Source organism: Amblyomma americanum, chromosome 3 (assembly GCF_052857255.1).
Source record: "Amblyomma americanum isolate KBUSLIRL-KWMA chromosome 3, ASM5285725v1, whole genome shotgun sequence".
NCBI lineage: Eukaryota > Metazoa > Arthropoda > Arachnida > Ixodida > Ixodidae > Amblyomma > Amblyomma americanum.
The window spans coordinates 139,413,998-139,434,680 of NC_135499.1; the positions used below are offsets into that span (position 1 = coordinate 139,413,998).

Below are 20,683 nucleotides of genomic sequence, written 5' to 3' on the forward strand. Positions count from 1 at the left end.
GAATCTCCAACTGGGGGGTGGTTACTTTGGAAGGGGGAGGGTATGGTAAGAGCATAAGAATGTGCAACCGGTTGGTGGTTGCCACGGAAACCACCTGGAGGGTAGTTACCCTGCAAAGATGAGGAGGGTTATTGTGGAAAGAGGAGAGCATGGCGGGAGTGTGGGAAGGCGCAACCAGTGTGTGGTTACAATGGTAACTGTCCGGTAGGTGGTTACTGTAAAAGGAGGAGGGTATGGTGAGAGCGTGATAAGGTGCAATCGGTACGTGGTTGCCATGGGAACACCAGCCAGAGGGTAGTTACCCTAGAAGGAGAAGGAGGGTTGCCGTTGAAGGGAGAGGGCATGGCGAGAATGTAGGAATGTGTACCACGGTAACCATTCGAAACATGGTTGCCATGCAAGGAGGAGCAAGGGTATGGAGGGAGCAGAGGAATGTAGCAGGGTTCATCTGCGGCAGCTGTTGTGAAACGGGCCACCTGAGGAGATGATCATCGGCGGTGCTGCGCCTCCAGAGCAGCGGACTGACGAGGAGACCTAGACGAAAAAAGACTTATGTGTGGAAAATTAAAATGAGTGCCCTAGAACTATACAGATGTGAGGTCGCTCTCATATTCTCTACCACAACATATTGTAAAGGATAAATACCTTAACAGCTGTCGCTGAATCCTGTGTTAACCAGTGGTAACCGTCCTGTCAATTTTTTAAATACACTAGATGTTGACAGGATCTCAGCATCAGCTCGAATGAACCTGCAGTTCAATTTAAGTGAGGTCAAATTATTCAGAAATCTCTGTATTTTTCTATTCACTGTTTTGTTCTTTTCTTTTTCACCCAACCTCTTACATTATGAAGTGGGGTGGGGCACGTTTTCTTTGCACAGCTAGCTTTTCTTTTACATTGCTGTGTATTAAAGTGGTACTGAAAGTGAGGGCTTATTGCGTAAAGCTCACTACTTTCACGTTGGCATCATTATGGAATCCGTTTCCTCCTAGTACTAAAACCTGTCCTCAAATGTAATATCTAGGTACACTTACATCTCATTATGGTAAACTTCATGTGGCATTGAAATTTCATTATCATAACTGTTTCTTTGTAGCTATTAACGACGTTGAGTTTTTTTATTGGAGTAGCTGTGGTCACTAAGGGTTAACTATTTGATGTAACAGGCTGTGGCAGTGCTAAAAAACTTTTTGCCATGGAATTCTAAAAGCTGTTGCTGATCTTCATACTGAAAAAAGAAAAATTGAAGCATTTATTTCACTGTGGAAAAGCAAAAATAGTACCAATTTGTGTGTATGTATGGCTCGGTCAACATTCGTCATGTTAATTGTGGAGAGTTTGTGATCGTTCTTTGCCGATTGATCCTTAATCAGAAGAGCGCCTTCTCATCCACTGCTCGCATATTTGGCATGCAAATGCATTATCAGGATTGCATGCACTGCTGAAGATCAGGCAATGGAGAAGATGAAGGAAACATTACTGACTGATGGGATTAATGTCTTGTAGTTGCTATACCTTAATGCATTGTGTAATGATTATATGTAAGCAAAGTTGTGGTTTCAGTGTGTAGGTTTGGTTGTAGATTGCGTAGTGTTATTTTGGTATTACGGTTACTTGGGCTGCTCAGCAACGTATCACATTACGTTATATTCCTAAGCATGTACACACCATGCAGTGAAGCTGGCCATTGAATGCTTGAAAGTGGTAATTCACAGTGATGTCCTAGGGGCAGAAAATTCATTCTGTATGCAGGTATTGGGTTCAAATCCCAGTACAATCAGAGACCCAATGGTTTTCTTAAGTGTACACGAACAAGGGAGAATAAGGAAGACCTTAGTGCTGGTCAAATCAAGACCCTGCATCTCCTGACCAGGTGCTTGGCATTCTCAGTGCTGAAGCATTTGGATAATGTACTGGCTGGTCTCATCAAAACTGTTAAAGTTGGCGTCTCAGAATGAAATTTGTTCATACTGAAAGTTTCATAGCTTGAATAATGTTCTCATTTAATTTCAAAGCAAAATCCTTGCAAGGCTGTAGGCACCAAATTTTTGGCTGCTTGTTTTCTTCTTTCTGATCGTGAATATTAGTACACATGGGTCACCCCGTTGTATTCCTCTACGATTGCTAAATAATTTATAATGGAATTCTCCTTGATGCTGTTTCAGTTTCATCAGCTGAACTTTGACTGTGACGAGTATGAAATGTTTAGGTCACGTGGGGCATAAAAAGACTGTAATATAATCACTCATACATAGTTTTAACTCGCTACAGTGCTTAAGGGCGCCTGCTTCAAGAGCTGGAATGACAAATAATGACGTATCAGCAGTTATACTGCAGTTTTTTTAATGCCTTACATGACCTAAGCACTTCTTACGCGTCACAGCCATCGTTCGGTTCATGATACTGAAACCGAAACAGCATCAAGAATAAATTGTATTATAAATTATTTAATGGCTTTGGGGGACACCGCAGGGTTATCCATGTGTACTAATGCCTAATGGACCATTTCAAAGAAGAAAACACATAACATGAGGTGTCTATGGTCCTTTGATGTCAAACATTCCCTCTTATGTAGGATGCCAAAGCTTTGCTGCTCTCATGAAGGCGTTATAGTGGAGTCCTCAGCCCATTGTTCATACCTGCTGCATTTTCATAGAAATGCCATCTTTTTGGGGTGCATATTTTTCTTTGTACAAGGGTGCTTGTCTGTGTACATAATATCATCTTTTGTCATCAAAAATCTACTACAGTAGTGTTTCTTATTATTTCGGAGTAGCTGTGACAGCACTGGATGATGTTTGCTGTCAAGGCCAAAACATTGTATTCTTAAAAGCATGGTGACAGTTATGCCGACGTTGTGATATCTTCCTTTCTTTTTTTCTTTTTTCATGTGCGCTCACCTGCTCTGTACCATTCAGGATTCAGTGAAAGTCTTATTGGAAGGCTCCTTGTGCTCATGAGCATACCTGGCTTTGGTGTGCTCTGTGGGCACTGCTGCCAGCTGCTCGAGTCACTCTTCACTCTGTACAAGCGCCACAACATGAGACTCTTGCGGCAGTTTCTTGACAACCTGCTGGAGGTTTTTATGGGTGAGTGCCGTTACACTTTTGCACACAGGTACCTGAAGCAGCTTTGTGAGACCATTTTGGTTTTTTTTTTTATTACATTGCAAGCACGTAATGAAACAGTACATAATGAATCAAAGAACTTGCACCAAATTTAGTCATCCATATTATATTGCACCTAAAATTTTAGTGTGGCAAATACATTGGGACCATTTTTGAGAACATGTGAATGCGTGGCCAATTTTCTGTGCTGCTCTAGCTGGCAATGGGGACTGCAGCCATGCTTTGAAAAAAAATATCTGGTGTAGCCTGTCTAAGCTTTTGAAAGAAGGATTGCACATTTTCAAAGAAGGGGATGTTAATTTCTGTTATTTTTAGTCGCTCTTTGCCAGATCTTCGCAGCAGTCGGCAGCACATGATGAAGCTGGTCACTATAAGCTGTAAGCCCTGTATTTACACGTATGTCCTCTCTGCAATTTGTTTTCAGTGTGAGAATGTAATTTCAGCTTGATATCAGTAGGATTTCTGCATTTTGGCTATCTTAATCCTAGAGGAATCTTGTGAAATCATGCATATGTGCGTAATTTTATTTCTGTTCAAAGAGGTGGACAAAAGAGCTATGCAGTTTGATATTTTCTTTACCTGCTGTGCTAGAGCGTTTCTTCTGTAACCTGTTCTTCTCTGTTGCCATGCTTTTAGCTGCTAATTATAGCAGGCTATAATTAGCAGCTAAATGCTCGTGTGGGGCATCTATGATACAGACCGTAGACACTTTTTTCTAAGCTACTTCATTTTTCCGCAAAGACGGTGCAATCATGATTTTTGCTCATTGCTCACTGTTAGCTTCGAGCAGGATCCGTACCTTGGATATCTTTCATGTAATCTAGTTCTAGGTGATCGTGAACCTTTTATGTTCTCCCAGATGTAGAAAGCAAGGCAACTTTTTTACTTATTGTGAAATAGATGATATGCAGTATAGCTGAAATACTGATGAAAACTTGCCTTCATTTCTTATTGCAGTAATAACAATAAGAACTGTCTTTGGGGCTTTGCATTCACTGCAGTTGGTCTACCAGAGGAAGTCTAGGAAGCCTTCCCGCACGTTTAGGATCCTTGAGGTTACGTAACATGGATAGGAGCACGCGCTCCAGTGCATGAGCATTTTTGTATTTTTTTTCGATTAAATTGCAGCTACTGCAGCATGAAATCAGAAGTGCTACTTTTGCACAGGAGCAAGGGCAACAACACCTATTCCAGCATCCTAATAGAAACTTCAGTGGAACAGTGAGTGCAGCACTGGAATTTGTGGAGGCTTCAAGATATGTTGAAGACATGGAATTCTTCATCATTTCCTGATAACACTTGTGGTAGAGCATCCGCCTCGCATTCGGGAGGTGCTGGGTTCGATCTCCAGTACTGCCGGGTACCCACCGGTATTTAAATGGGTACAAGATTTCCCCCGGCCTGGTGCTCGGCTCTTCTAGGGTGAGATTCTTGGGAAAAGGGTCCTGGACCAAACCGTTGTCTTGACGGATCAGAGATAAGTTCCGCCGTCAAGCAACCCTAAATCCGCCTCGTGCGGTAGAAGCCCAACTTGTCGTTTGAGCATCCGCCTCGCATGCGGGAGGTGCGGGGTTTGATCCCCAGTGCCGCCGGGTACCCACTGGAGATACAATGGGAACAAGCTTTCCCCTGCCGGGTGCATGGCTTCTTTAGGGTGAAATGCTTGGGAAATTGGTTTTTGACCCCACCTTGAGAAAAAAAAAAAAAGGCCACAAATGTTCTTCGTACGAGGCAGATTTAGGGTTGCTTGGCAGCGGAACTTATCTCTGATCTGTCAAGCCCACAGTGACAGGATTTGAAGGCGCAGGCTCCTTTGTCAAGCCATGTAACCCTAGCAAGCCGAGCACCAGGTCGGGCAAAGCTTGTACCCATTTTGAGGACACCTGTAGGTGACCGGCCGGCAGTGGGAGTCGAACCCACTACCTCCCGAAGCCGAGGCGAGTGCTCTATTTTTGTGTATATTAAAAATGTGGCGGTGGTAGCTACAGTGGAACATGGAAATTTTTAGCAGAGTAATTTTTCACCAAGTTTTGCAGTGATGATCAAACATTGGGCCTGGGCCTGCAGATACTCTTGCACAGTCTTACTTGTTCTCTTTCTTTGTTCTCTTTTACTACAGACATCTGCCAATTCTGCATCATGAATACTGGGGCAAAAACAGCGACATGTCCCTTCGGTATCATTATTTCATTTGCTGGCCAGCAGGATATGCAGTTGTTGGAAAGATTGAGAATTGAACAAGCCAACATCCATATCTCCTTGCCCGATGGAGGCAGGGCGCTGTTGCTTTCATTAATGTAAGTAGTACTGTGAGGTATAGCAGTGAAACCTTGTATGTTTGTTATTGCGCAGCATGCTAGCCAGGGCTATCATGCCTTCGGTAGGAACCTCTCTGCTGGCACTTTGTTGACTCTCTTTGATAGCAAATGGTTCATTCATCAAATACTTTGCATTCTCGCTACAGATATGAACATGCTTTTGTGCTGCGCAGTGTTACTACTTTTACTTTTCGAAGAGACTGGTGCTTTGCTACACAGTGAAAGCTGCAGTTTACAATTGCTGACTGAAACTTCGGACCCCTGATTTTTCGGATGTGATTGATAATTCGGACATGCTTAATTATTTGGACTTTATCGCAGCATCGCGACATGTCCCATGGAGTCAATGTATAATCGTCTGAAATTTCGGACCCATTGCAACTGATAGCTTGATATTTCGAACCTCATTCATACCCGCCGCAGTGATTCTCCCAATAGACATGCCGCTATATAATGTGTATAATAGAACCTCATTAATTCTGCCTTAAAGGGTGTCCAAAACTTTATCGAACAAAGCTGAATTCAAGCTGAAAGGGAGCCTCTTGAATGGCAGGGCTGACATTCTTTGCAGGTTCTTACTTCACTCATGCATGGTTGCAATCATACCATTCTTGAACTCTGCCTGCTGCTCAAACTTGAATTGTAGTCAAAGGTTGTGGTACTTATCTGACCTGAGTTCTTTTGTCCCAAATACATGAAGAGGCAGCAGAGAAGCGCATGGGGACGAACAGAGCGAGTGGAAGGAAATGACGGTGCTTTTCAAAGTGAGGGGCTTATACCTATGACAAAATGCATCGCAGCCCTCCCTGTTCTATTGCAACACCGCCAAAACTTGTGTTTCGATGACAGGCAAAACACCTCTTATTATGCGCAAACCACCACAAAGTTCCAAGGTTTGGTTTTGGCTTTGGAAGGTAGGCCTAATTAAAGGCCAACGCCAATGGAGTGCTTGATTCAGCCGTTTGTCACTTCTTTCTGATCCTTATCGCCATCATCAACATTTCGTTTCTCGATCTTCGTACAGTGCGTGTAGCACAGTTCTGCCAGTGGCAGTACTATCAAGCACTGAGCTCGGTTGCCGTCCATCGTCTGTTTACATGACACGTGTCAAGATTTATAGTCATGTGAAGCTTCAGGTTGTGTTCAAAACTGCCAACCCCTTCCTCCACCAAACTGGCAATTAGAAGTTGATGTAAAGTGATTTTTAAGGGGAAATTTGATTTTTTTGAAAAAGCAGAGCATAGCATGACAGTATGGTGCAACACAGTGCAAGCACAGCGTGTGTGGACCAGAGCACAGCATAGAAGTAAATGAGTTTGGGAAATCATGCCATTCTGGTGCTTTTGCAGGAAGCTGTTGGTGCACTTGGCTGATGACATGGCTGCGTTTGGAAGTGGTCGTAGACTTGGACGAGACAGGCTTGTTCGCTCCCTTAGTAGACTGCTTGGTGCGAATAGCGGTGACCTTGTAGAGGTGTGTCTGGCTATTGAATATATGTTAACATTATTTAACATTGCTTAATTGCATTCCTGTATTCTCTCGATGATTAAATAGGGAATAATGTCATATTGCAATGTGTATTGTGTGATATAACACCTGTGTGATATACTGTGTGTTGCTCCGCGGTGGGGAAGAGGTGATTAAGCAAACAAAAACGAAGTGCATTATAATAAATATAATGCTGTGCTATCTGTCTTCTTCTTCTGTAATGTGTATTCTGTGCCTAAAACTGATGCTGATGTAGATCAAAGACAAGTGAAATATAATCGCACGTATCATCAATCAATGACCTTTCATCATCACTCAGCGACCTTTTACTTGGAAAAGCAGCCTATTACGTGTCTTTACAAAGCTCTTATGAGATTTCTACTTATTCGAGCTTCACTTTTACTGTAATATCTATTAACTTCTGTGAGATGTTTGCTGCATATTGTTTGTATTCTTTCATTTGCAGGCAAGCCTTGAAGCTTTTAATGCTTTCTTGAAGCAGTATTACCCTGTGACTGAGACCACCAATACACACGTTCTTTTGTCTGTTATGGGCCTTATTCAGTGTGTAGCCACAGACAGCACAGCGTTAACGTAAGTAAGCTTACCGTCCATTCTGTTTTTTAAGACCTGCAGGTGAATGTGTGTCTGTCACAAACGGAGCAACTGTCGTCAGTCTCTGCTACCACTGTGTGGAGCCATAATGTGTGTTTCTTGAACTGACATTGTAGTACTCCACGTATGCTGCTTTTATCTCCCACATTTAGTGGCATTGGAGTTTGAGAATGCTTTTTACCACAATGCCATATGTACTGGCAATAATGACTGTTGGATGCTGGAAATTTTCGAGTCATAACAAGGGATGCAACTGAATCTTCACCCCGCGGCATTCTTGAAAGCAGTTCTGAGTATCTGCAGAATGGAGACAAAGGCAGGGAGGTTAACCAGGCATAATGTGCGGTTAGCTTCCTTAGGAGAGAGACAGAACCTTTTTAAAAGTGTGGTAGTTATGTGCCTATGGAGAAATGGACTGGTTATGAGTTCTTATTGGCATCAGTGAAAACATTAGCAGTGTTAACAGGTTGTCATATTTGTATGGGTTCTCAGAGCCATCTATTCTTGTGAACATATTACTGGCAGTCAGGAAGTAAGGTCAGTGCTCTCCCATTTTGTGCTTATAGCATTGAGAGAACGCAGGTGTGGCATGCTTCTTATTTCTCTTCACTTTTGATCATATCTGTAAGCACCTGTACTTCAGCGGCTCAATATCTTGGCATAATTTAACTTTTGAGCCATTATTTTATAATAGATCTTTCCATTCAGTTCTATCTTGGGCAATCATCTGCTATGCTAACTTGTGAATCGCTATGATAGCAGTATTTAGGTTGTCAACAGACAAAGAAAATCGGCTTTAAATAAAGTATTAAGGTATCGATCCATTTGCTAGGTAGAAGAGACCTCTCTGTGCTGATATGGTAATAATACATCTAGAATTTTTTTTTTTCACCTCTAAAATATTTGCTTTTATCCTTTTATGGCTTTATTTCATAAGTACTTGGGTACCATTTGCATTCAGCGTATTTGTCTGCATGCTTGTTGCTATGCTTTGCATGGTTTTTCTTTTGCTACCTTTTTTCAAGTGAAAACTTTTCTCTGAGAGGCTCATCTATCTTCCTGCCTCTCCCTTCACATCGGCACGCATATGAAACTTTCAGATCATCTGGGATGGACCTCTTGATAGATTTCTTGAGGACAGCCTCTAAGATCAAGGTGCCTCCGCCTGCTGTTGAAGAACTGCTGCTTAGTCTGTCTAAGGTATGATCTAATTTTCTTCTCTATTCCTTTGTTTTCTGCAAAAGCTGCTCTTGGGTAGCTTAAAAATGTGGTTGAAAAAATTGTTTACAAAGTTAGCAGTGTGTGCATTAGGTAAGAGGGTCTGAAATGTAAATGCTTGACTGTAAATTTTATAGCAAACAGTTGCAGTCCTGTTTGCAGAAAAGTAGTGCCTGGAGGAATAATTGTAAATGTTGCCCCATGCGAATGCTTAAAATTGGTGCATATCCTAATTTTTCTCTTGTAGTGCCAGCTTACTCGCTTGCTGCTGCTATGCTTTTTCATGCTTAAGCAAATTTAGTCACTGTGAAAAAGTGCGCATAAGTGAGAAAAAAATTGCATGACCATTCAGAGCGCACGTGCACTCAGCGCTTGCACATGATCCAGGGCATCACGATGGAATGTTTATTGGGTACTACACCAGCCTTATACAGCCATGGAAAAGATGACGAGCCCAAAGGCGTGCATCGGGCTATGCCAGCAGTGATTGGTATTTCAGGATGTTTCGTTTCGTTCTATGACGATTTTTTTATGGAATTAGTGTAACAGCTAAAGAGCTTTGTTTTTGAGGTTGCATTACTAACTCATAAGGATACCCTGTTCAAGTATATTTATAGATGTCAGTTGGTTATTTAATGTGTTGTAATTGCTCTGCTAGGAATAAAATGAAACAGTCTGTATTTGTGCGCACGCACTCTTAATAAAGCTATGAAGCACAAAAAGAAATGCCAGATGGTATGATTTCTAAATATAGATCATTTTTCTGAGCACCTTTTTTTTTTTCCTTCCTTCACATTTTTTAGTAAGTAAGCAGACTCGAGACAAAAAAACTTTATTACAGCAAGGGAATTTGGACCTCCCAAGCCACCTAAGTCCCCACACGACCTGACCATACTCAAGCAAACACCAGGAGTGCAAATAAACGCAAGGTGTCACATCATGATGAGGCCTGCCGCGGCAGCTTTCTGGTTCTGTGTTCCTCTTCTTCATTTGCAGGCTATGCAGAACTTGCAGAAACAGCCCAGGCTGCTGGCTGCCGCAGCACAGTGGTTTAGTCAGTTGTCAGCGAGCTGGGGCTGCTTACCCCTGGATGCCGTGCTGCGTGAGTTACAAGAAAACCTGACACCTCTACTGGAGGCTGCAGACACGAGCATTGTGAGTGCTTACTGAAAATTTGTAGTGACAGCTGTTACAACCACTTTTTTCGTCCCTGCAACATTGTCGATGTTGGCGTAATATGAAGGAGTGTGAGCAGGAAAGGAGGAGAGAAGGAAAGTGCAATGTGCCGTGCTGATTGATCGGAACATAGTGACGTCATGCATGATGTCATGGCAACGTGCCATGCTGACTAGTTCAAACACAATGACGCCACAAGTAACAGCAGAGTGACGTCGCTCACGCTCTATAAAAACCTATCGCCACTGTTGTGCTTGTCATGCTGGACTCCTGCCATATATGGATGGATGAGTAGTGACAGTGCATAACGCTTGGCCACACACAAATGCATGGATGTCCATGCACGATGCATGCCTACCCTACATCACTGCCCCACACCACAATTTAGAATTACTTTTCGTACAATTACAGCTGTTTCTGAAATTTGCATTAATGCAAGGGTGAATTTTCGTCAGGTGAATTTTTTTTGCTTCAGGGAAGTACAATTATGGAATGCTTTTGGGATTTTAATATAGGAAAGGAACAGCAACAAATTCTTCTAAGGAAACACGATGTTTCGAAACCTACTTGATTTCTTCATCGGGTTGTGACTGCGGCTGAGTTGCAGCTTGGCTTTTAAACACCTGCATGGTCGGCTGCCGGGTCACTGAACTTAAACCGGGGATGTAGGAAGAGGGAAAGGTTCCGAGGAAACCATTAACATTTCCCTGTGTCTGCTGAATGCGTCATGACTCAAGCAGCAGCATTCTGCACAGGTTTGGCTCGGTCTCCAGTACCTTTGCCGAAGGTTTTCATTTCGGGGTCTTGCTTTAAGCATCAGACTTTGGTGTGCATTTAACATGTTCCACTTTCCCGTATCCTTTCCAGAGTTTTTAAATTAAAACTGGAAGCTACAGTAGAGTTTATTGTTTGTCCGAAGCCATCAGTCTTGGCCCCTGCTGTGGGCTACCTATTCCTACACTCTTTTTGACAAATGTTCGTCCCATGTTATTATATGGCTATGCGACTGGGGCCCTGAAACAAAAACGCTTATCAGCGAACTTGAACAGATTCAATAACGTGCAGCACGATTTGTATCCGCAAACTACGATTTTACCCAAAGCTCCTCTCAGATATGCAGAAATCTGGGGTGGCCTCCCTTACAACAGACACGGAAGTATCTACGGCTGAAGCTCTTTTATAGTATCTCTATAGGTGCAACAAGTTTGATAAAAGATGCGTACATTAAAATCCCAGCTCTGTATCGTCCCGTTCAGACCATACTAAGAAAGTTAAAGGATACATATGCCGTATAAATATATTTAAAAACTCGATTCTTTTCCAAAGCAGTCTATGATTGGAATAAATTGCAGGAGGAGGCTGTGTCAGCCCCGCCATCTTCTTTTGGTAATACTTTGGTGTGTCTTTTGTTAAAATAGTATTTCTGTCACTGCTATGCATTTTGCCTTACTAACATGGTTTTTATCTACGAGCAACATAGTACGGTCCCATTTGTAGTTGTCTGTTTTTAGCTAAGTGGGTACTCTGTTTGCAGTGTGCTGGCTGTGTGACAATCTAATTTTACCTTGCCTTCTTTTTTTTGTCACCCTCTCTTGCTACTCATTGTTGTCAGATTAGGATGCGTTGTATTGTATTTTTGTTTGTATTGTTATTTTTACTTGTGTTTTTTCTCTTTTCTGCATAGTCTGTCATCTCCATGAAACGGTGTTCTTCCCCTTGTAACCCCCCTACAATAATGCCCCCAACGGGCGCTGTAGGTATCAGAATAAATAAATTAAATAAGAAATATGAAAACTAAAAATGGCTAGCCATACTATGGGCTGTATTGTTCTCGTTCTTTTGCTGTAATATCATGTGGAGTTTAGTTCATCAATATAGTGAGTGTACTTACATGTCTGAGTGAGTCTCGTTTCATGTTGTGTGTTCTCATGCCTTTTTTTTGTGTGTTTTACAGTACACCTTGCTCATAGGTTGTGCTGTCACAGGTCATGTCAATATTCTTGATGAAAATAACACTTATTATTGCAGGTTTCAAGTCAAACTTTCGTTGGGGTTTTGACAATAGAAGCTAGAAAAGCTCTTGCTAAACTACAGGACAGCGAAGAAAACATTCGGTAAGTTCTCTTCTGCGATAAACTCTATCAGTAGTTCCACTCACACACTCTTTTTTGTGAACTGAATTCTCTTGACCTTTTGCTCAGGCACTCCACCATTGTCAAGACACTTCGGGACAGCTTTGTTGGGATCAAACTGGACAGGCTTCTTTATATACGGGTATGTGTGCATCTAACCAAAATTTTCGATGTTCTTAGAGTGGAATTGTACCCAAGGGACCCCTTAACAGGTTGCATATTTTGGGGAAATAGTTCAGAGTATGCGTTCATAATAGTCTTGACCAAACAGTGAAGCTGTGATGGGTCCAGAGATCCAAAAAAAAGACCACATGGTTTCTGACGGCCGCATTGAACCTCTATCTCACAACCACACAACTAGGCACATCATTGGTGGTGCCTGTGTTGGCTTGCCGTCATATTCCACTGGTCTCTAGAAACACATGGCAGCTCCATTCATCGTGAAGTGAATATTGCAGCTGCAATGCTTCTTGTTACAGGATACCCACCTTGAGAGTTTAAGGAGAGTAGTCGTCTGCTTAGAGGCCTTGCAGCAAGCTGTGCTTTGGATACTGCAACCTGCCACTTGGTGAGACAAGTATTCTTTTTGAATATTTTTCGGTCTTTTCACATATTGACAGTAAGGGAAAGTTTTTAATGAATTTTTACCACAGTAACTTGAGTGAAAGGTTCTTCATTTATTTTTTCTTGTTATGGCCATGGCTGCTTAATGCCGTGAAAAAACGGTGGTGTCTAGATCATGATATGGTGAAAATAAAATGTTATTTGACAATTGCAAGCTGCAGTAACATAGATCCCGAGCTTTATAAAAAAAAATGTGCCCAACAATTGTTTGGCCATGGAAGATAGATATTTTTCTTGTGTGCAACATCTAATGCTCACAGATTGATGGAAATTCAACTGTTTCCCATTTTCTATTTACGAAATCTTGCCAAATTTTAGTGTTGTCTGAAGTATGGGAACTTTTATTTTCTCTTGACCGATTGTTGTAATGTCTCGAATGTACCTTGCACTCATAAAAGCAGCATTAACAGGAGTTTTGGGGTGAAGAAGGGCAGTAAACATGAAAACGGAGTCTTGGGTAGGAAAAAAGATTGGAAAATATATGTTGTTTGGTGATATGTTGCGGGAAGTGGCATTACAACCAAAATTTGGCCAGCAACTTGTGTGTGCATTAGAAAGCATAAAGAAAAGCCTTGCCGCTAGAATAATTATGCTCTTGATTGAGCAGTCAAGGTAAGGATATTTTCGCAGAGTCCTCGGGAAAGCCAATTGTTAGTTTTTTAATGTGAAACACCGAAACACCAAGTGTTGACATTCTGCACGTTTGTATGGATGTATACAACTGCGTACAAAGTGTGACGATGGCTGGAAATTGAAACATTTAAATCAGAAGGATTTGCCCAATATCACCTGATCATGCCAAAAGCCCACAAAAAAAAGCTATTATTAGGGGCTATAAAATCTGACTTTATGGCTGTGTCAAAGAATGTGCTGCCAAGCTTGTTGTTTTGAGAAATATTTTCTGTGTACTATATATTCGGCAGCTAACATAAAGAAACAGAAAACAAACAGCTGCACAGAGCAAAAGCACAGCAACAATGACAAGTTAGGAGGGGCAGTAAATCTTTTCCAGTCTTTCTTCTGCATCTGTGTCTTTACCTTACACTGCTGTTCTTGTTCATGAAGCACCAACCAACAAAAACACTACATGTGCTGCTCAGTAAAGCAGCGCCCCAAGTGCAGTGTATGAAGAGTGCTAATTTTGTCTGAAACAGAGAAGTCATGGATAGGCTTAGCCCACTTTCAGAGAAAGCTATGAGTTAACCATATAAACAACCAACACGGACACAAATATGCTTAATCCTGTGTTTGGCACATGGTAACCTCAGCTGCTTATGCACCACGAAACACAACACAACACACGATGCACACAGATGTGTACTGCATAGCGTCTGAAAGAGTTAACATTTGGTTGTTTTATATTCCACGATGTGTGAGGCAAAGCTTTTCTTGGCTTTGTGCAAACAGGTCTCAAATATTTGTGTCCATGTTGTAGTCATTGCTGTGCTTTGCTTTTAATGTTTCTTTGTCAGCTGTGGGACGCAGGTGGAAACAAAAGCTGTTGTGGCTGAGAAGGAGACATTGCGCCTTCAGCTGAGTGTCAGCAATGAGCGGATGGTGTTGGCTTTGCTCAGAGACAGCCTGGAGCGTCCGTTGAATGATGAGTTGCTGAGTGAAGTGTTCCACATTCTTGTGCTGCTCCTGAGATGCCAAGGTAACGAGAGACTGATCTGGCATACTTCATTACCCGTGCAGCCTCGGCACTGGCGTGTCTGTGACTCTGACAGTGTATGCCTTTTAAGTTTGGTCTCAGTGCTGGTCTCATGCAGCTGATACAGGCAGCATCCTGAGCAGACTGCATTTCTGGTTTGGTAGGAGCGTAGCACAAATGATTTGACATTGGTATAAGCATCACAATTCAGCGAAGCTCTCATTTCAGTGGTTTTAGAAGTGCAGCTGCTAGCAGTGATTGTGATGGTAAAGAGTTTGGGGTGGTGCAGCTGAGCAGCTGAAGAAGTTGGGAAAAGTGCATATGTGGCTAGTGTTGAATGCCAATCATATAAATATCTGATGTCACTCTGTTTCCTCCTAAGCACGCAGTGTTTCACTGGTTACGAATCAGAATTTTATAGAGCAGATAATACTTAAATCTTACGTTACAAGTTTTTGGGAATGTCCTAGGAATGGTTCAAGTTGAAATCTTTTTGAGTAAGTTAAATGTAATAATTTGGAAAACATGTCACTATAACATCAAGCATTGCACATAACATCATGTATGTTACAGTGTATGGTTGTTTTCTGATAAGTGATTACCTCTGTACAAAAATTGTATATATATTGTGTGTGCCAGCGGTACCTTAAAGGTGCACTAAAGAGGAATCTGAATTCGTCTTTTTACCGCGGGAACTCTATCTACATGTTCCGGGCATTCTTAGAAACTGCGAATTATTGCGTTGTGCGGCTGATTGCCCTAATTTAAACTGATTAAACGCCCCAGCTCCTGCCTTTTTTTGAACTCAATGCGGTAGGTAGGCAGACTCAACCAACGCATAGTGTGCCTTTCGGCCAGTTCAGTCGTGGCTTCGCTTTCGGTTTTATTTTGTTTTTTAAGTTTCTGTGAATAAACAGTTTCAGTCACAGATAATATAGCCGCACGTTAGGCCCATGGAAATAAAAATACACGTGGTCTCTTTGATTTACGTATCACTCCGCCGATGGCAGAGCGGCAAGCCGCCACGGGACTGGCTGACGTGTTGGTTAACTCCTCCTACCTACCGCGTTTAGTTAAAGAAAAAAAAAAGGCGGGAGCTGGGACGTTTATTCTGATTTAATTATGGCAATCGGCTGCACAGGATAATAATTCGGAGTTTCTAACAATGCCCGGAACGTGTAGACAGAGTTCCCGTGGTAGAAAAACGAGTTCAGAATCCTCTTTAGTGCACCTTTAAGAGTTTCAGAGTTATTACGTGGTTGTCAGCAGAATTGCTGACATCAAAGATCATTCATTTACTGTGGAGAGGGAGAATCATCCTAACCTGAGGATTAAGCACCCTCAGTTTAGGGTGCCTTCAGGAGTGTCCACAAGGAATGCTTCTCTGTAGGCCATCACCAGAGCCTGTGTGACCTAACATGCTGGAGTTGTCCAGCGTTTTATCTTACATAGCAGGTGCTTGGGGGACAACTCTTGGAGGTGGCAGTTGGAGGGTGGAGGGGAGGGTGTCTTATATACAAAGTACTTTTTTTTTTTAAATTCACTCTCGGAATAAAAGGAAGTCAGCAAGCCAGCGTGGTTCTGCAAGGGAAAATTTCTTGCCACTTGGGAAAGGGGTAGGTAGGTAGGTAGATAGGTAGATAGATAGGTCAGTAACCTTTAATGATTAAAATCGGGGGGATGTTTCTTGAGGCTTGTGGGTGGGGTCCTCATTCCAGGGCTCCACTGGCTTGAGCTTGCCAGGCGGACCTGTTTTATGAGGGCTGTTTGGTCGCTTTTTAAATCTTCCTGTAGGTGAGGCAAGGGTTTTGGGAAGTGTTTCAAAATGTGTGATAAGAGGCAAAAAATGCTGCTGCAGTGTTTGAAGGCTATTGGAAGCAGAAAATTGAGAAAATGTGAGCTGTGCTATGGAGAGTGTCTCTGTTTGTATAGACCAGCAATGATTTGTGACGTAAGCAGTTGTGCGCTATTGTTGTCGGGTTGGGGGGTAACAAACAGGTGTACGGCTCATACAAATGCATGTAAACAAAAGTTTTTAAAGTAATTTTTCTGATTTCACAGTGCACACATGGGTCATTCTTTCATCAATAAAGTCCGAGTGCATCCTAGAACAAAGTGTGTAAGAATGAATGTCATATTAAAGCCAACGTACAGTAAAGTCTCATTAATTTGGACTTCGAGAGAGGATAAAAAAACGTCCGAATTATCCAAAAGTTGAAACTGCCAAAAAACCATCTGCATGAAAGTAAAATTTATTTGGTAAAAACCTGGGCAATCGTCTTGCTCTCTTTAAGATGGAAACTGAATGACAGTGGCGGTTTTTTGCAGTTCTGTTAAAAGCTTTTATTCGTGCACTCTACCAAGAGTGTCGGAGGCAGAACTGATTCACATGGTAAGGGTGAGGGTCTCCACGGCGGTTTTCGGTGTGTCGCAATTGACAAGGCTTCACTGTACAAATGGTGAACGACAGGTGACATGAATGGGGTTTTGGTGCACTTGAAAAACTGAAATACCATCTGGAGGGATGTGGGACAAACGTGCATTGACACCAAAACAGCAAGGTGCCTTTGGAAGAAACAAACAAAAAAAGAATAATAATTGACAAGGCAGTCATCACTCTGAACGCTGTTAGATGCAACTGGCTGGTTGCACGCTGGCAGCGAAGCTCCTAAACGTAACAAAGCAACTGGGCTCGCTCTCAGTCCATCAATGGGGCCCTCCAAATGTCAAATGCCTGCTGTAACATGCATGTCAGAGGTACACAGGGAAGTAATGTAATATGCAGTTCAGATATGAGACGAATATTTAGGCAATTGCTAGTCGAACAGGTCATACTTTAACACTGCGCACTTCGGGAGCCTGTCTGAATTAACCGATACCAGCCCCTGGGCTACCGAATGAATGAGCTTCCGACACCATAGACATACATGGACGTTTGGTGGGACTCGAGCAAGAATTCAAATTATCTGAATTTCCAAACTAATGATGGTCAAATCAATGAGGTCTTACTGCATTTTTAAAACGCCTCTGTATGTGTGCACTGGAGTTGCCTCGGGTGGAGTTACTGGCTAAGAACACAACCCTTAGAAACACATGTAAACAAAACTTTCTAAAATAAATTTATCGTCTTGCAGTGCACCTATGAAGTAGGCCGTTTTTTTAACACCTGCCGAGTGTTTTAAAAAAAGCATGAATAACTATGCAACTTCGAAGCTGATATCTTTTTAAAACCTGATAGGTGTGTGCTGTGATGTGGACATACCCCTCATAACGTCCAGGCGCTCGATGAGCTTGGGCGTTTCTCCGAACTAGACAAGCTTCTTGTGAAGTCCGGCAGGCTGCTGTGTGTGCTACATTTCCTCACAAATTCAGTTGTTAAAACTAGACAGCCTAGACAGCTTTACATAGAAGGCGGTTCTCAAATGGCATGATAAGCGAACCGTAGCAGAGGACTGCTCTGCCGGTACCCCTGGCCACATGCAGCACCTGTGAGCACCCCCTATGTTTGTAAACACGTTGGTTCATATATTGAAGGAACGTGGATTTGGGCCTATTTTGGCTTGTGTAGGGTGGGTTATCACTTCTGTTGTGTGGGAAAAGAAGCTGAATAGGTATGTGTGTGCAATAAGGGTGCATGTGCTCATATTGTCTAAAAGAATGCAAGCAGGGCAAGAATCATGTTCAGTCTACATTGGAATAATTGCAAGTTGGCTTTGAAACATTCTTAAATTTGAGGCAAGAGCTATTCCAGCCTTTTAGCTTTGGTAAGATAGGAAATATTACACTGTTTCTTTGACTCTGTTGACTCTTGGAGGAGATTCTGAACTAGAAATTTGCTCTGTCCCTAAAATTTTTTCTTGTAATTTCTTCTCCAGATGTCCCAAGTGCGAGTGACCTCCTTTGTTTTTTACCTGCTATCTCAATAGCATGGAACACACGATTTGTAAGTTTTTTTTCTGTTCTATTATGATGGGAAAATTTGAGCCTATTTATAGCATCGTATATCATACAGTAGAACCCCGCTATATAGTAAAGAAGCTGTGGTTCCATTTCGCCTTCCATCGATGACTACATTTTTTGTTATAGTAAAGTTTTTTTTTCGAATAAACGACTATGTAGTAAAGAGCGTCTGGTTGTGGCGATGTACTTCCCGCGGAATGGTCACATCGTGGCACGGGCGAAGTCTAGGACTGCGAGGCGGATACGGAATGTGCTCTTTGAGGTGGCTTCACCATCAAGCTCGATAGCCGCGAGGAGAAGCCAACTTTTTGAAGACCTTGAGGCCGTGAGGCAAAGCGCGCGGCGCGCACGGGAAAAGTAAAGCTGGCTATGAACGTAGAAAGAAGGCTACGCGGGTGGCTGAGAAAGGAAAGCCAGTCATGCCATGAGGAGTAGAAAAGGGAAGAAAAGGGCGTGCGTTCGTAGCATGGCAGCGCAAAGCACAGGGAAGCAGCGGCAAGAAGCGGAGGCGCGACGGAACTGCATAGATGGTTTTGGGCGCTTGACTTTGTTGCGCGCCGCGTTCCTTAAATAGCACTGATGCCACATTTGATGACGCCGTAATCATGGAAAGCCTTGGTTTTCACATGAAATCGAACTCTCCTTATTTTTGTAGCTCCGTTGTGTTCGTGCAAATGTGCACTTCCACAAGACAAAAACGATGGCAAAAACATGGTAACGTGTGATAACTGAAAATAAATGATTATCACATAAAGGGACGATAAGGGCAGGATGTAAGGTATTCCTGAGTGTTTGTTTTCTGAACCAACACTTCATGCTTAGAAGCTGTCAGAGCATGGTCAGAACGATGACATCGCCAGCAACTGATATAGTAAAGACCCTGATATAGTAAACGTTTTTGCAGTTCCGAGCTACTTTACTATAAAGGCGTTCTACTGTATATTTTAGCATCAAGCGTATTTATAGCATTGGTCGGGAGCAAACGTTTATTGCGAAAAAAATGGTCAAGCAAGTTAATTCGAATAGTAGCGTGCATACTTTTTAGTTCTTGGATGAGAGCTGCTACTGTTGTTTTGGTTATAATTTTTTACTTGAGAGGACTAAGCTTTGCCAAAAGTGGAATGCCACATAAAGGAAGCAAAAGCAAGTGGGCTGCTACTATCCCAGAGAACATTAAATTATTTTTGCTGCTATCAACTGGCATTCTAGTGGCAGTTCAAAGGAATGATGGGTGATATAAATAGCTTTTGGTTGTGAGTAGTAGTAGTCAGGTTTAAATAGCCTAGCTACTGTACTAGCACTCACTTCCAGGAATTACTTGCATCACCTAACATTTCTTTTACCTTAACTTGTTGAGCTTTGAGGCAGCATTGTCAAATGGGCTTGCCTTTCATTGAGTGGCTATCTTCAGTTGTCATTGCTTAGCCATTGATCAAGCGCCCATTTCCAGCCTTGTCCATTATTATATGCCGTTTTTTATTTCTTAATAAGCTGTTTTCTTGCCTTGGTAATGTAGCTCTTTTAGTGGACTTGCAGCACATGCATGTTAAACATCTTGCATGATGGCAGACGAAGTGATAAAAGATGGAAATGCTCATTGTTTTAAACAACGGCAGTGCTAGCATACTGACAGATAGACATGCTTTTATCAGGTAACTCAAATTTTCTTGGTCGGTGGTTTAGTAACTGCCACAGGACAGGACTAATTGGAGATCTGTTGAAGACCCCTTTGGCCTGGAGCAGACATTACCAGGCTGATGATGACGATAAAGGGGCAGCGATGGCCAATTACATTGAAGGTTAGGGTCATAACTAGCTGCAAGTTAGCAGAGAGCATTGTCTATACAACATTCCAGAGTTTCTTGGTTGGGAATAAATGCCTGTGATCATTCCCTTGGCTTAAACAAACTCGCTTGCTAAAGCATGATCAGCAAATGAAATCTTCTGATTCATTAGGATTAGTTTTGGTAGACAATGTGTGTGGTGTCAATTCATTACAGGGAAAGATGCCAGGGCCAGAGTCCACAAGGACGAAGCTACAGTTCGATGGAGAAGGATCTGACGCCGTGCTTTGCACAAGCCTAACTGTGGCCAGCTTTCTGCCACGTGGAAACTTCAATGTGGAACCGTTGCTCCACCAGGCACTTGTGTGTACTCTTTGGCTGCCTCTGGCATGGAATGACGGCCTTTTGATAGCGGCGAAGTGACCTTACTTAAGCAGCTAATTGCACTGAGAGCTTGTACCATCAAGAAGCATTTTCAGTCACGTGTCAAAGTAAGACATGTGCACAAGTTCTTCTACTGAGTATAATTGATGTTCTTAGCGTAGCTAATTGTTTTGAAGCCAATCTCATTGAATCAAAAGACCCTGAG

The 20,683-nt window shown here is 42.4% G+C and overlaps 1 protein-coding gene across 1 annotated transcript in view; it reads left to right on the forward strand.

The window, feature by feature from the left end:
* The window catches only part of mei-41 (ATR serine/threonine kinase meiotic 41), an 84,427-nt gene that overhangs the window by 2,797 nt on the left and 60,947 nt on the right, over positions 1-20,683 (forward strand). The window contains exons 3-14 of the mRNA XM_077658011.1: positions 2,919-3,089; positions 5,248-5,425; positions 6,796-6,919; positions 7,401-7,528; positions 8,650-8,749; positions 9,764-9,922; positions 11,972-12,057; positions 12,145-12,217; positions 12,555-12,643; positions 14,172-14,353; positions 18,226-18,293; positions 20,311-20,457. Coding sequence (XP_077514137.1) covers positions 2,919-3,089; positions 5,248-5,425; positions 6,796-6,919; positions 7,401-7,528; positions 8,650-8,749; positions 9,764-9,922; positions 11,972-12,057; positions 12,145-12,217; positions 12,555-12,643; positions 14,172-14,353; positions 18,226-18,293; positions 20,311-20,457 — 1,505 coding nt within the window. The remainder of the gene's footprint in view (positions 1-2,918; positions 3,090-5,247; positions 5,426-6,795; positions 6,920-7,400; positions 7,529-8,649; positions 8,750-9,763; positions 9,923-11,971; positions 12,058-12,144; positions 12,218-12,554; positions 12,644-14,171; positions 14,354-18,225; positions 18,294-20,310; positions 20,458-20,683) is intronic.